The 13,292-nt window shown below is 41.9% G+C and overlaps 3 protein-coding genes across 3 annotated transcripts; 1 reads left to right on the top strand and 2 right to left on the bottom strand.

The window, feature by feature from the left end:
* The first annotated feature begins 225 nt into the window (after positions 1–225).
* Positions 226–760, top strand: LOC129758479 (39S ribosomal protein L34, mitochondrial-like). Its single transcript, XM_055755986.1, has 2 exons — positions 226–380; positions 442–760. The coding sequence occupies exons 1-2, from the start codon at positions 358–360 to the stop codon at positions 704–706; spliced, it is 288 nt and encodes a 95-aa protein (XP_055611961.1). The 5' UTR covers positions 226–357; the 3' UTR covers positions 707–760.
* A 1,162-nt stretch (positions 761–1,922) lies between these two features.
* LOC129758458 (polypeptide N-acetylgalactosaminyltransferase 35A-like) lies at positions 1,923–4,432 on the bottom strand. Its single transcript, XM_055755961.1, has 4 exons — positions 4,260–4,432; positions 3,601–4,113; positions 2,243–3,542; positions 1,923–2,174 (listed from the first exon to the last, which is right to left on the bottom strand). Exons 1-4 carry the CDS (start codon positions 4,280–4,282, stop codon positions 2,043–2,045), a joined length of 1,968 nt encoding a protein of 655 aa, XP_055611936.1. The 5' UTR covers positions 4,283–4,432; the 3' UTR covers positions 1,923–2,042.
* Positions 4,433–8,284: 3,852 nt separating this feature from the next.
* On the bottom strand, positions 8,285–11,005 carry LOC129753327 (uncharacterized). The gene has a single exon (XM_055749141.1). It carries the CDS (start codon positions 11,003–11,005, stop codon positions 8,285–8,287), a length of 2,721 nt encoding a protein of 906 aa, XP_055605116.1.
* Between the last annotated feature and the right edge of the window lie 2,287 nt (positions 11,006–13,292).

Below are 13,292 nucleotides of genomic sequence, written 5' to 3'. Positions count from 1 at the left end.
TGTTTCGACTCCAAGTGACATAAGAAAGATTTCAAATTTGTTTCGGCCTAACTATAATTCTTCAAAATCGACAAGCCGTAGTCTTTTTCAACTGTGCGAACGAATCATCATACTTCTCATACGAATTTCTAGGTGACGCTACTAAATTGTTTATCTGTGACACAAACCACCGGAGATTTGAAACGATTTGTAATGCTTTATCAGAGTTTGTTTTGATTCCGAAGAAGCTGAAGATTTTCCATGCGTGCTGTCAAATATTCCGGAAAAGTGTAAATATTGCATTAATTACGTAAAACTTGCCAAACAAATTGTTTTAAGAGCGGCGTTTCCATTTTTTTTAAAGAATATTCTATCACCATGGCCCTCGTTCGATCCTTCCAGTAAGTATTCAGGGTAACTTTTACTTAACACGTGATTCAGCGAATTGTTCCTTTTTCGTAGAATTTTAATCCCCCTGGTAGCACCGAAGATGCCCACAACATCGCTGCTGGGTGCCGGTAACTTGGCCAGCAGCCTAACGGAAGCTTCGGCTGGCGGTGCTTGGTCTACCCTATCGGCACGGACCGTCATCCGCAATCAGTTTCCCCGGGCCAAAGAAACCAAACGGGTGCGAGTTCATGGCTGGTGGACCCGAATGGCCACCCGGGAAGGTCGACGAATCTTGATGCGCCGGATTTTGAAGGGTCGTCATGTGTTGTCTCATTAATTGTCACTTGAATAGATTAGCTCTAATAAATTACTGTTCGATTATGCCTCATAATGAAGAGTTTTGGTTTGATGGGAACGAACATCCTTGATTGTTTTTGACTAAATTTGCCTACTTATAGGCGTTTTAACTTAACTTGTATTTCAAGGTACCGTCAACTGGGGCAACATGCAACAATTTTCAACATCGACGGCTACTAAAATCTTAATGCTTACAGATAATCATACCTTTTGTACATCAAAAGTTATAAGGTTGATGGGACACCAAATTGACGTAGTCAGAAAAATTATTGGTTTTACCATTTATTTTTAAATTTACAAAAACATGCGATTTTCAACCTACTAAGAAAAAGGGGTAAGTTGCAACAAACTCTGTAATTAATGAAATATCAAATGAAAACGTTTGAAAATTTAAAATTTTTGATACATTTGTGATGTCATAACGCATAAAGCAACAATTGCAGTAAGTTTTGGTTTTGTTAAAATCAAATTTTACATTTTTTCTGTAAAAAATGTTTTCTAGAAAAATGTGTTAATCTGCTGCATACATTTAGGGGTAAAAAATACTACAAAATATTCTTAATCTTAAATCATGTAAATAAATCTTAGGATGAATGGAATTTTAATGTTAACAGACGCATAATGCAAAACAATCATATCCCAGCATATGGAAACGCAATTTATGAGATTTATTTCTGATTTGCATTTTGTTGCATATTGCCCCAGTCAGCTAACTGAATTATAAAAATATTTATTTAAAATCATTTGATGATTGTCCGAAAAATATTTCAACACAAACAGTGTTGGTATAGGATAAAGAAAGCAATATAAAGTTTGTAGGTGATATCATTAGGCCAATCCGTCATACGAGGTAAAGTTTTTTACGGCATCGAAAAATGTTAAAATTTGTACATCTATTGCTCGATTTTTTAAATTTTTTATGATAATCAAAAACTTTAAAAAAAACTCTTTCACAATTTCAGAAACTATGTCATTGTCAATTTGTTATCATTCAATTACTTACTTACTTAATGATACTTAATGAAAACTTTATTTTAGTATTTTGAAATAAAAATTGAATGAGTGTTGTGGTATACAAATGTTGCATCTAACCCTGCTTTTGCATGATGCCCCGTTTGACGGTACATACATATTCAGAAAATATTCAGGGACTGAATTGTTCCAAGGAAGTTCTTTCAAATAAAACAAACAACAAATAATTTACAAAGAAAAACAAAATCTCTATTACCTATCATGGAATCACTCGTAGGAAGTCTTTAGGGAGGAATAAACATATACTCAGTAAGCGTATACTCTTTGTGCTGTTCAGAACTATTTCATGATATCACCAAATCCCAGGTGCTGCGTGGCGAGTTGACGCACAAATCTAACGCCACCGGGGCACCTTTCCTGGTTTCATGGACCGACAGACAGCTCCCGGAAGCGATGTTGTAGATGGGAGTTCCTTTCTGAAATTGGGAGAAAAAAACAATTATGAAAATGAGAGTGTTTGAAGAACTTATGTCAAGCTTTAAACCGTTTTGCGATGTTTCCAGGCTTGATCGCCTCCCATTTCATGGCACTTTTGCAACAGTGGGGTTCCCTTGGTTGCACTGGATGGTGCTTCCAAGCAGAGTAGTTGCCCTAGGACCAGCTCTGATCGTTCCGTTTCAAACCACATCTGTTGCTTGACTCGTAAGCATGGTTGTAGCACCAAGTGAGAACCTTTTTTCCACAAACTTTTTTCCTTCGCACTTTCCGTGGTGATACAAAGGGTTGTATTGCTGAGGCGAATCTGGAAATTACTAACGTAGTTCCGTTTTCGGGAATGCCATGGTTGAAATTTTGGCTGCGACACATTGCTATCTGTTGTCTTTTCACCGGGAAGTCGCAGTTGAGGGTAGATATTTTTCAAGTACCAGTCAAACGATTTGCATTGTAAGCGATTTCTCAAAACTTGACGATCAGAAATATCACCTGCATCTAGACTTTTGGCTTGCGGTTGGTTCTCGTAAAAGTATTTTATATAATCGTCCATCCACACTCGAGCCAATCTCAGGGAGTTACGTATCATGGTGTCAGTTCCATCTGGAGATCCGTATGGACGTCGTTTACGGAAAATGTGTCCAATTCTGGAGCACGGTATCAACTCGATTGATCCTCCACATTGCCAAGCTCGGAAAGAAATTTCCAAATTTTCACCACCCCAAACATCCATACCCATATCGTATTCGCCTAGTTCCTTGAAGTATTTTCGATCTACGGCAAAAAGCCCTCCAGCCATTGTTGGCGAAAGAAAAGGACCAACAAAGTCAGTCTCTTTGGCTAAAGTACCTTTTGGCAGGTTGTCCCATTTGAAATGTAAGCCCCAGTTGAATCCTCCTCGTACCAACGGGCTTGATGTATAAGCAAAAGTATCTGAGTTGATAATGTCTATCACTGGCATGGCCAGAATCGTTCTATTGATCTTGATGCGCTGTAAAAGTGGTTCGATCCACTGTTCATTGACCTCGATATGACTGTCCAAGAATATCAAAACATCACCCGTTGCATTGCGAGCTCCATAAACTCTGGACCGCATCAGTCCTTCTCGTTCCGTGTTACGAATCAGTCTGACTTTTGGACTATTCAACTTCTTAAGTTCATTTTCCAACTCTTCTCGCAAATCATCGATATCGCTATAATCATCGACCAGTACAACTTCGTGCAACAAGTACGAAGGGGTGCGTTTAAGAACCGTATTCACCGAACGGATCAACGTATGGAGATGTTCATTGTAGAAACACATGATAATCGAGGCTGGTGGCAGAACTTTGTCGTAGCTCTGTTCGTTACACCTACAAAATAAGATAGAATTCCATTACATCATTCCAAAACCAAATTCAATAAACTTACAACTTGTGTCTGGTATCTGGTACATCTCTGAACGGTCCAATCTTATTGCTAACAAGCACATTAAAAGCGTGCTTCCTATAGCCAACATCCCGGATAAACTGTTCCTCCGAGTTCCTCACCATCCCGAACTCATCGGTCCCATTGGGCATAATCGGTTGCAGCTCATCGATCAACCGGTGGCTAGCCTTCCTGTATTCCCGCTCCTTCTGGTAACGACGATATTTCTCCTTCAACATATCGACACTTTTGCCCAAACTCTTGGCCCCATCCTGGGGTCCTATTTCTACCAAATTCTCAAAGCGTCCCAAAGATTGCTTACGACTCAGCGGTTCCTGTTCCACCGGGGCTCCATTCTTGGTTCCAGTAGCAGTGGCCGGAACTGCTCGGGAAGCCAAGGTACTCCCGGAGGCGCTACCATTGCTCAAATTCCAGTACAGATACAAACTGACCGACCACGTCAACGAGGCAGCAATCACTCCCCACAGAAACGATTTGCTAACCATATTAGAGATTCTGACAAAGGTGAACAAACATTTAAATGGAAAGGGCAAATGTTATCATTTTTTTTTCGAAGCTCGAATCAGCGCCACAACTTTCACTTTCTATATTGACTGGCTCTGGATGCTCATTAATTTTCAAAATAAGAATAAGATTCTTACCGTTTTGGTTTGTCTTTTGACATTCGAGACTTTGTTCTAGGATGGTAAATGGAATGGTGCACTTATTACGAGGGTTTACATTTTCTAGTATCACTTTTACAAGCCAAATTAACACAAAATTCTAACAGCAGCAGCAATATTACTAAACGGAATGCAGTTGCGTGCGTGCATTAATGATCTGTTGATGGGAGAGTAAATAAATATCAACCTCCCACTCCCACCCTGAGAGAGAAAATCGTGACATTTTAGCCGAGACACAAACCTTCTTGAAACGTTACACGCTTATTTTGGATCAACCAGTTAGCAAATATTTAAAACAGTTCAAAACTACACAGCAAAAAATTTCTAAAAGTATACGGAATCTAAAACACAAATAGTCTAATTTTTTACAAGTGTAAATCGAAGACGATGTAATTTTCAACTCCTTTTGATGTAATTTTAGTCTTTTTTCAAAAAGTGAATAGAAATACATTGTTTTGCTATAATTTTACATTCCGTGATGTAAAAATCAAGCGGTCAATGAATTTTATATCACAAACAGTGTAAAATTGTATGTTTGATTTAAAATTCAATGGAAATGTGCAACTTGTGTGGCGCGCGTCGGATACAAAGTAAACAAGTAAAAAAATTATTCGAAAACAAGTCGTAGGCGTAGCTCTAGCATTTCCATAATCCTTCAAAAGCTGGTAGGTTCATAATAATGTCATATTGAAAAAATAATGCTGTTGAAATTAATCATTTTTCTCTCCATTGCAGCAAGATAAGATTTTTCGTAGTGGCAGTGATTTTTCGGAGAAATTTTCGTCAGGCGGAGGTGACGCGGACCAAAAAATAATGGTGTTCTGGGACGAATCGAGGATCCTGGTGACGGCCATCTGTTCAACATCACCGTGCTGGGAATCATCGGATGAAACAAAAATTCCAGGCTGACGCTGTGCGTGATGGTGTATGTCTTTAAGGTTATTTTTGGAAATATATGCAAAATTAAAATTTTAAAAGCAGCTTATTCATTCATAGACAACAGCAAAACCTGAATATTTAGCAAAGATTTCTAATATTTACGATAATAAATCTCAAAATTTACATCCCCGTCTATTTTTACACGACGGCTTTCGTCGTCCGATTTCGTGCATTGTTTTCGATCTAAATTTACACGCCTCAAAAATTACATTCTTGAAAAAAATACATCGTGATAGAATTTTACATCAAAATCGATGTTCCGGTTTTCGTGCATCGTTTTCGGTCTAAAATTACACGAATTTTTCTTGCTGTGTAGTATCATATTCACATCTGACGTGAATCGAAAACCTAATGAAAATGAAAGTATAGAAGCGTATTTCGTCAATAACTCAACAACGCCACAAAATTAGGTTTTGTAACATGATGGAATCGATGAAGAAAGATTAAAAATTGAAATTTCAGCCGGACTCATTCCTTAAAAACTGATAGAACTGTTTTTATTCAGATTCCTCCGCCGTGATGTTTCCGTGGAGAAAGCCGGGGAAATCCAAATAAAACAGTTTTAGAAGATTTTGAAGAACGAGTCTGGTTATGGAATTTCATCTACACCGTTCCCCATCGATTCAAAGTAGGATAAGTGAACGACAAATTATGGTTTCTCGACAGCATTGGTAAAATAGTTGAAAAACGTTTTTTATTTTGTCTGAGTTGTTTATTGACGACTCTGCTACGAAAATTATGCAATCTTTAAAAACCTAAAAAAATCTTAATTTGGAAAGATTTTTTCCCTAACTGTAAAACTTCAGCTTTTTGTGCGATATTTGTAACCTTGCTAGATAATTTTTTGTATTTAGTATTTTCTGGTTTCTACATTTCACTAATTTCACTTTTCGATCGTCATTGAAATTTCTCATAGTTCCGTTATTTGCGAAAATTTAAACTCAAGCATGATCTCACTCACTGCCATTGAAGACATCTACTGTCTCCCTGAGGGCGGTAGGGACCAATTTGAAAATATTGTTAGAGAAACATGTGCAGGAAATTGCACTTTGAAACATTTTCGAGGTCATTTGTGTAATGTTGCTCACGGAGGTAACGTACCGACCGTCATCTACTCCCGGTTGCCCAGTAACGACTGACTCTCTGTGATGCCGTGCTACGTTCATTTGCCAAGCAACTATACACACACACATGTACGCATCCGTAATTAGACTAGGGGCAATGGAGTATAAAATGCAGTGTCACCTTCTAAGTGCGATACTACATTCACTTCCCTTTTTTAAATTTTTATTTTTTTTTTATCTTCCCTATCTTAGGTTAGCCATCGCTCTTTCAACTATGAAATTCTCACACGTAGTACAAGCTTCAGCAAAGTAATTCTCACGGGTCGTCACACAGGTCGTAAACATTGACTCAGTATTCGAACCGATCGATCCGTCCATATATTTGTAATAATCAACTTCAAATAACAGATTATTTTCTTTAACTTATGCCCTTCATTGCATCTTTATTTCAAGTGAATATCCTGATTAAATTTCATTTCATTTTACTTGTGTTCGGGCTCGGCCGATGGGGGGGTTCGGATTTCGGGGTATTTCTTCCCGTCTCTCGTCGACGGCATCCACCAACAGCAGGAATCCGGTAAGTTGCCAATACTTTCTGGCACAACAGCTGATCACACCCGTTGGGGGAGCAATTTTGTTTGCACTTCGGTTTTTCTTCCTCACACAACACAATATGATTGGCGATTAATTTGCCACAACTTATTGGACCTGATTTCGGAACTAGTATAGAAAGTCGCTTGCTTGGACTTTAACTTAATTGATTTTATTTGGGAACGAATTAAAACCCGTGCGTTCAATTCAATGTACTGATCTATTCTATCTTATATCTAAAATGGCTTACATACTATTGTGTGAGACTCTCTCGGTGAAAGTTGTTATGTTGCGAGAGAGTTATGCTTATTCTAAGGTACGTGCACAGATAATGGTGTTTGCGAACAAATTGATTAAAGTGTCAAGTGAACATAAAAAGGACACATTACAAACAGAAATCAATTTGAATTCCTGATCGGTTCAGTACCGATCATTCCGGCCACCTTGAAACTGCTGGCGATCGTTTCAATAATCCATATGCCCAACGGGTTGCTACATGCTTCTTCGGCTGGATTCGAAGGCACGGCTGGTATGTTGCTCATCGAGGAAACTGCTTCGTCTCAGCGTCGGAACTAGGGATTGATAATGGGACCCGGGTGATCACTCGGCTGAAAACTCATTCGGTTGGACTAGAAGATACGGTTGACACGTCGCACATCGAAGAACTTAGTCGCAACATCGGCACTGGTGCAGAATCTGTGAACGACAAGAGATCCGGTAGAACGAACAACGGAGGATAAGGTTATAGGAACGCTAATCACCTGTTAGCGCCCTTTAAGCGCGTTGAGCAACGTTCGGCGTGCTCTACCGATCTTTGAAGACTCTGCTGTTGATACCGATGTTGTTGGCCGTTCTCGATGGTGGCCCATGAGATGCTGCGACGATGTACGATAGTTGGTGATCTGGAATCAACAAAAGACCCGGTAGATGGAACGATAGGAGAAAAATGATAGGAACGCTAATCACCTATTAGCGCTCCGTTAGCGCGTTGAGCAACGTTCGGCGTGCTCTATCGGTCTTAGAAGATTCTGCTTAGGACTTGTGGCTTGGTCAATGGCAACGAATACTCGATGAAGATGTAGGGTAGTTGTAGGAAAGGATCTGCAATCGACAAAGAACCGGTAGATCGAACGAGAAAATGTGACAGTTTGGAACGCTAATCACCTATTAGCGCTCTACATGCGCAGTGAGTCACATTCGGCGTGCTCTGCCGGTCTTTGTAGAAGGATCTCGATGATGGCGGGGTACAAAAGGACGTCTAAGGAACTGTAAACAACAAAGACCCGGTAGATCGAACGATATGGATAGAATGATAGGAACGCTAATCACCTGTTAGCGCTCCATTAGCGCGTTGAGCACGTTCGGCGTGCTCTACCGGTCTTTGTAGCTTTCATGTTGTCGCGTTGACTGTCAACAGGGCTGACGATGAGTAAGATGACAATCTCGCTTGGCTGGCTGAATGACTCCATCTCGACCTGGATGAAGCCTTGTACAGCGACCGAGTGGCCGCGAAGTGGCGGAATAAGGCCAGCTTTCCAAGGATGAGGATTGCCATGCGTGGTCGTAGCAGCACTGACGCTTATCGGGGAAATGGAACATGTTGGACAGATTGCTGGTCACATTGTGCCCGTCTGTACCAATCTGGACAACTGGTGCGCGTTTAGCAGCAAGAGTTCGCCAACGATGCGGTGGCGGCTTTGACCGTTGGGGTTTCTGGAACGATTCCGTTGGTAGAAGAGGTGCACCTAACTCCAGGCAGGTACCAGAGGGCTGCATGGCCAAAAGAACGATATAGCAGCTGGATCCATCAGCATCGTCTTCTACTTTGTCGTTGCTTTTGGCGGCACTTAGAAGAGTGGCGGACAGCGGATTATGTTGAACGATGCAACCGACGAGCAGCGTATCCTTGAGCGCGTACCCTGAGTTGGGCTCACAGGATGCGTTGAATACCACGCATTCATTGGTGGTTTTGCTGGCATCCTTGAGCACCGGGTGATGTGGCAGATAGCAGTGTGGTTTGTAGTGTTGAACAGAATCGCTGTGGTGTGAATATCTGGTGGAGTTTCGATGTGTGGCTCTCGTTTCGTTATCTCCAAGAGTGGTTTGTGGATCATTAGACCGTGAATGGCAGGCGACGTATCCTTCGTCGTGGATTTGAGTGGTGGAGGGTTCAACGTCCATCCTTTGGCTCCCATCGGTGGTGTCCATTGGCCGGAACTCCTCAGGGATCGTTTCTCGGGTTTGATCAACGGTGGAGAGGAAGCACGCTCGCGGTGCGGTGGTGGAGCTGGAATCCACTTTGCCTGAAACTGTCCAGCCAAAGAGGGTGTCCACCAAAAACGGGAAACCGTTACCAAGGGAGTGGCGTACGCCTGTGTGAAACTCATGGTAACATTCTCCACCGATGATCATGTCGATTGTTGCTGGAACGTTGAACTGAGGATCCGCCAATGGAACCTTCGGCATTCTCCAGGCAGTTGAATCGATCGGGGATGTGGGGAGATATGATGTTGGTTTCTTCATGACGAGGAAATCGAGTGTGGTGGAGAAGTCGCTGTTCTTGGATATGATTTTGGCAGCTAACTTGTGTTTGATGCGCTTCACTGACTCTCCGATTCCGGCAACTGAGATGTCCACGGGCCTTTGACGGGTGGCGAGTTGGTTCGCCAGCTTCTTAGTGATGAAGTTGGACATCGCTGCAGAATCTAGCAGAGCTCTAGCAGGAATCTTTCTGCCGTATCGGTCGACAACAAACAGCATGACCGTCTCCAATAGAACCGTCGAATTTGAATGCACGGATAGATTTATCGCTGGTGGGTTTACTGAACCGCTAAAACCTGGATTCGCTTGTACGGGATGTGGTTCTTCAGTAGTGGGTTGTTCTAGATGTGCTGTTTGGTGGTCGTGCAACATGGTGTGGTGTTTCGCTTGGCAAATCCTACACAGAAACTTCGATTTACAGGATCTTGCCTGATGGTTTGCACGAAAGCAATTCCAACAAAGACTGTTCTGTGTCACGAGCTCTCGCCGCTGGGAGCTTGACAGGTTCGAAAATGCTGGACATTGGTGAAGAGGATGTGTCCTCAAGCAACAGTGGCATGGCGAAGTGCTGGATTGAATTTCGGATGTAGCTGTGTTTACGACAGACCGAATGGGAAATGGTTTCTTCGGGATTTGGCCGGCCACCTTGGAAACGGTGGGCACTGAGGAACGATGCTGGAGATCGCTGTCCACGGATTTCAACATCCGGACCTGGTGGATGAGAAACTCGATGAGCTCGTCGTATTTCACCTCATCCTTCTGTCGAGTATCTTGCTCCCATGCACGAATCGTCGCCGAATCTAACTTATTCGTCAGGATAAAGATGAGCGGCGTATCCCAATGCTCGATAGGTTCACCCAATTTCCCCAGTGCCTTAACGTGTCGCTGGAAATCGTCAACCAGTGTGTTGAGGTCTTGTGCGGATTCATGCTGAAGAGGTGGAAGGTTGTATAGGCCACGGAAAAGCTCTTTCCTAAGGAAACGCTTGTTGTCATACCGCTTTTTCAAAGCGTCCCATGTCGATGAATAATTATCGTCTTGAACGTCCACAGATTCGAATGGTTTCTTGGCCTCTCCTTCCAGTGACTGTAATAGGTACTGCAGCTTGTTGACGATTGGAATGTCCTCGTTGCAGTGGATCATCGAAATGAAGTTGTCGCGAAATGATATCCATCGCGATTCATCCCCGCTAAACTTCGGTAGATCTATTTTAGGCAGCCGATGATGGAAACTGGAAGACATGCTATAAGAAGTCGATGCGTGCATGATCGTTGAACTCAGAAGATGCTCCCTGCTTTCCAGCTTAGACAACAAAAAACCTTTCGCTCTGCAAAACCGATCCTCGAAATCCGCCCGGAACTCCAGATGCGCCTCGAACCGTTCTTCGATGTCACCCATCTCGATGTCGTTCTGCACGTTCAAGAACAACTCGTTGCATTTGTTGAGAGCCTCCAAACGTACCGAAACCTGGCAGCAATCCCGTTCATAGGTGTAGTCCGTGATGAACTTCTCCACCACATCTCGCTCAGCACACGCTCGTCGTCTCGTCAGAAGGTCCGCTGTAAGTTTTTTCTCCGCCTTGCTAGTCATCACTCAACACCACTCAAATCACACGTAATTGCACCAAAAAAGACCGTAAATGCCACGAACGATTGACCTTTGGATGCGATTTGTATATGAAAATCTCCAAATTATTTTTATTTTGTTCTAATTGCTATCTTTTTGGACGGTACTGTAGTCAGCAACTTGTATAAACGCCACCCAGCAATGCTACAATCGCCTCAAAATTAACAGGTAAAGCGATTTTGAAATTTTCCAAAAATCCACCAGTGTCGCTATACTTTTGTACGGTACTGTTGTCTGGCCACTTGCCCCCAGTGTTCTGAAAATCAATCAAAACAAACACTCAGGATGCGTTTCCTGTTGGAAACATTCTGATTGTATAATGGGATAGCGCCTCTCGCAACTGCTTCGCCTGGCTGGTATGCAATCTCGATCAGCGCTCCTATCAGCTATGCAAACCGAGTCGCATCATTCAGAATTATCGGTTTAGCAAACATCGCATATCGGAGATGATTGAGATACAAACTGATCCATTCTGGATGTAGCTCACTTAGTATCTGCCTGAATTATATGAAATTCAAAATTATTTTTTGCAGGACGAGAAAAATCAAACAGTTGTGCGGGACACCATAAATTCTCAGTAGTTTTAATGTGACGGACGACAGTTTAATAAGAAACTTGTAAAAATTGAAAAACACGGCGAAAGTGAACATCTTTCCCTCACAAACACAACTACAATTTGATTTTGATCATATTGATGTTAAAAAACGTTATAACAACAAATAAATTTATTAATTTGCTATATATCAAATCAAACAAAATACACTAATGATCGGCTTCATGTATCACTCACTCACTGCCTGATCCATTCACTCCTGATCGAAGACCAACAAGATTCGCCATATGCATTGCGCATTGATGAGATTCCAATTTGATGATGGTGCTGTACTGTTTTGACAGCAAACATCGTGCGAGGTGATCTGCATTTTAGCGATGAATTGAACGATCGATGATCGGGTAGGTCCAGTAGCAATCAATAACGAAACCCGACCGCTGTACGTTCAGGTGCGAAGGGCAATCAGAAACATTCATTGAAAACGAGTGATATTCAGAACACTGCTTGCCCCAATGCGTATCAGCAATGCTTCACAGTGTCTCAGAGACCACTGGAAGTGAATTCCAATTTTTCCAAAAAACTTTCAATTTTTCAAGTGTCGGTGTATTTTTGAACGACACTGTAGAGTGCACCACCCTCAATGCACTTGCACTTGCGCCTTGAACTGACTTTTGGCCACAAAAATGCAATTTGGTTAAAAAAGTTATTTAATTTTTCCTTGTTGCAAAACTTTTGCGCTGCACTGTGTTTCAAAACATTTGAACGGCACTGTAAAAGTTTCCCGTTTGTTTTGATTCTACGAATTCATTAATCGACTGTTTGGCTATAATTGCGGTGTCGGTTAATTTTTTGCGCCCAATTTACAAAATTATCCGTTCGCCAAGTGAATAATTGGGCCGTAATAGTTTGTCCGCGGTGTGAAAATCACAAGTTGGCCTACCTTGGGTGTGGACTTCTACAAACCACAACTGCTATGGCGCTCGGAAGATGGCGAATGCTGATTCCTCTGCTGGTTCCTGATGAGATGATGTCCTCGAATCCGGCTCGAAGGACCAAATGTTCGGGCTCGGCCGATGGGGGGGTTCGGATTTCGGGGTATTTCTTCCCGTCTCTCGTCGACGGCATCCACCAACAGCAGGAATCCGGTAAGTTGCCAATACTTTCTGGCACAACAGCTGATCACACCCGTTGGGGGAGCAATTTTGTTTGCACTTCGGTTTTTCTTCCTCACACAACACAATATGATTGGCGATTAATTTGCCACAACTTATTGGACCTGATTTCGGAACTAGTATAGAAAGTCGCTTGCTTGGACTTTAACTTAATTGATTTTATTTGGGAACGAATTAAAACCCGTGCGTTCAATTCAATGTACTGATCTATTCTATCTTATATCTAAAATGGCTTACATACTATTGTGTGAAACTCTCTCGGTGAAAGTTGCTATGTTGCGAGAGAGTTATGCTTATTCTAAGGTACGTGCACAGATAATGGTGTTTGCGAACAAATTGATTGAAGTGTCAAGTGAACATAAAAAGGACACATTACAAACAGAAATCAATTTGAATTCCTGATCGGTTCAGTACCGATCAACTTGTCTGTCAAGCTTTCTCTCTCTCTCTTTTTAATTGTTACTCTAAGACGTTCTTGAGAGGAAACTGCAAACCTCTCTTTAATTCCAGACTTATTTTCCTTGTA

The sequence above is a fragment of the Uranotaenia lowii genome, chromosome 3, assembly GCF_029784155.1.
Source record: "Uranotaenia lowii strain MFRU-FL chromosome 3, ASM2978415v1, whole genome shotgun sequence".
Lineage (NCBI taxonomy): Eukaryota > Metazoa > Arthropoda > Insecta > Diptera > Culicidae > Uranotaenia > Uranotaenia lowii.
This window is presented reverse-complemented; position numbering and strand designations above follow the sequence as displayed.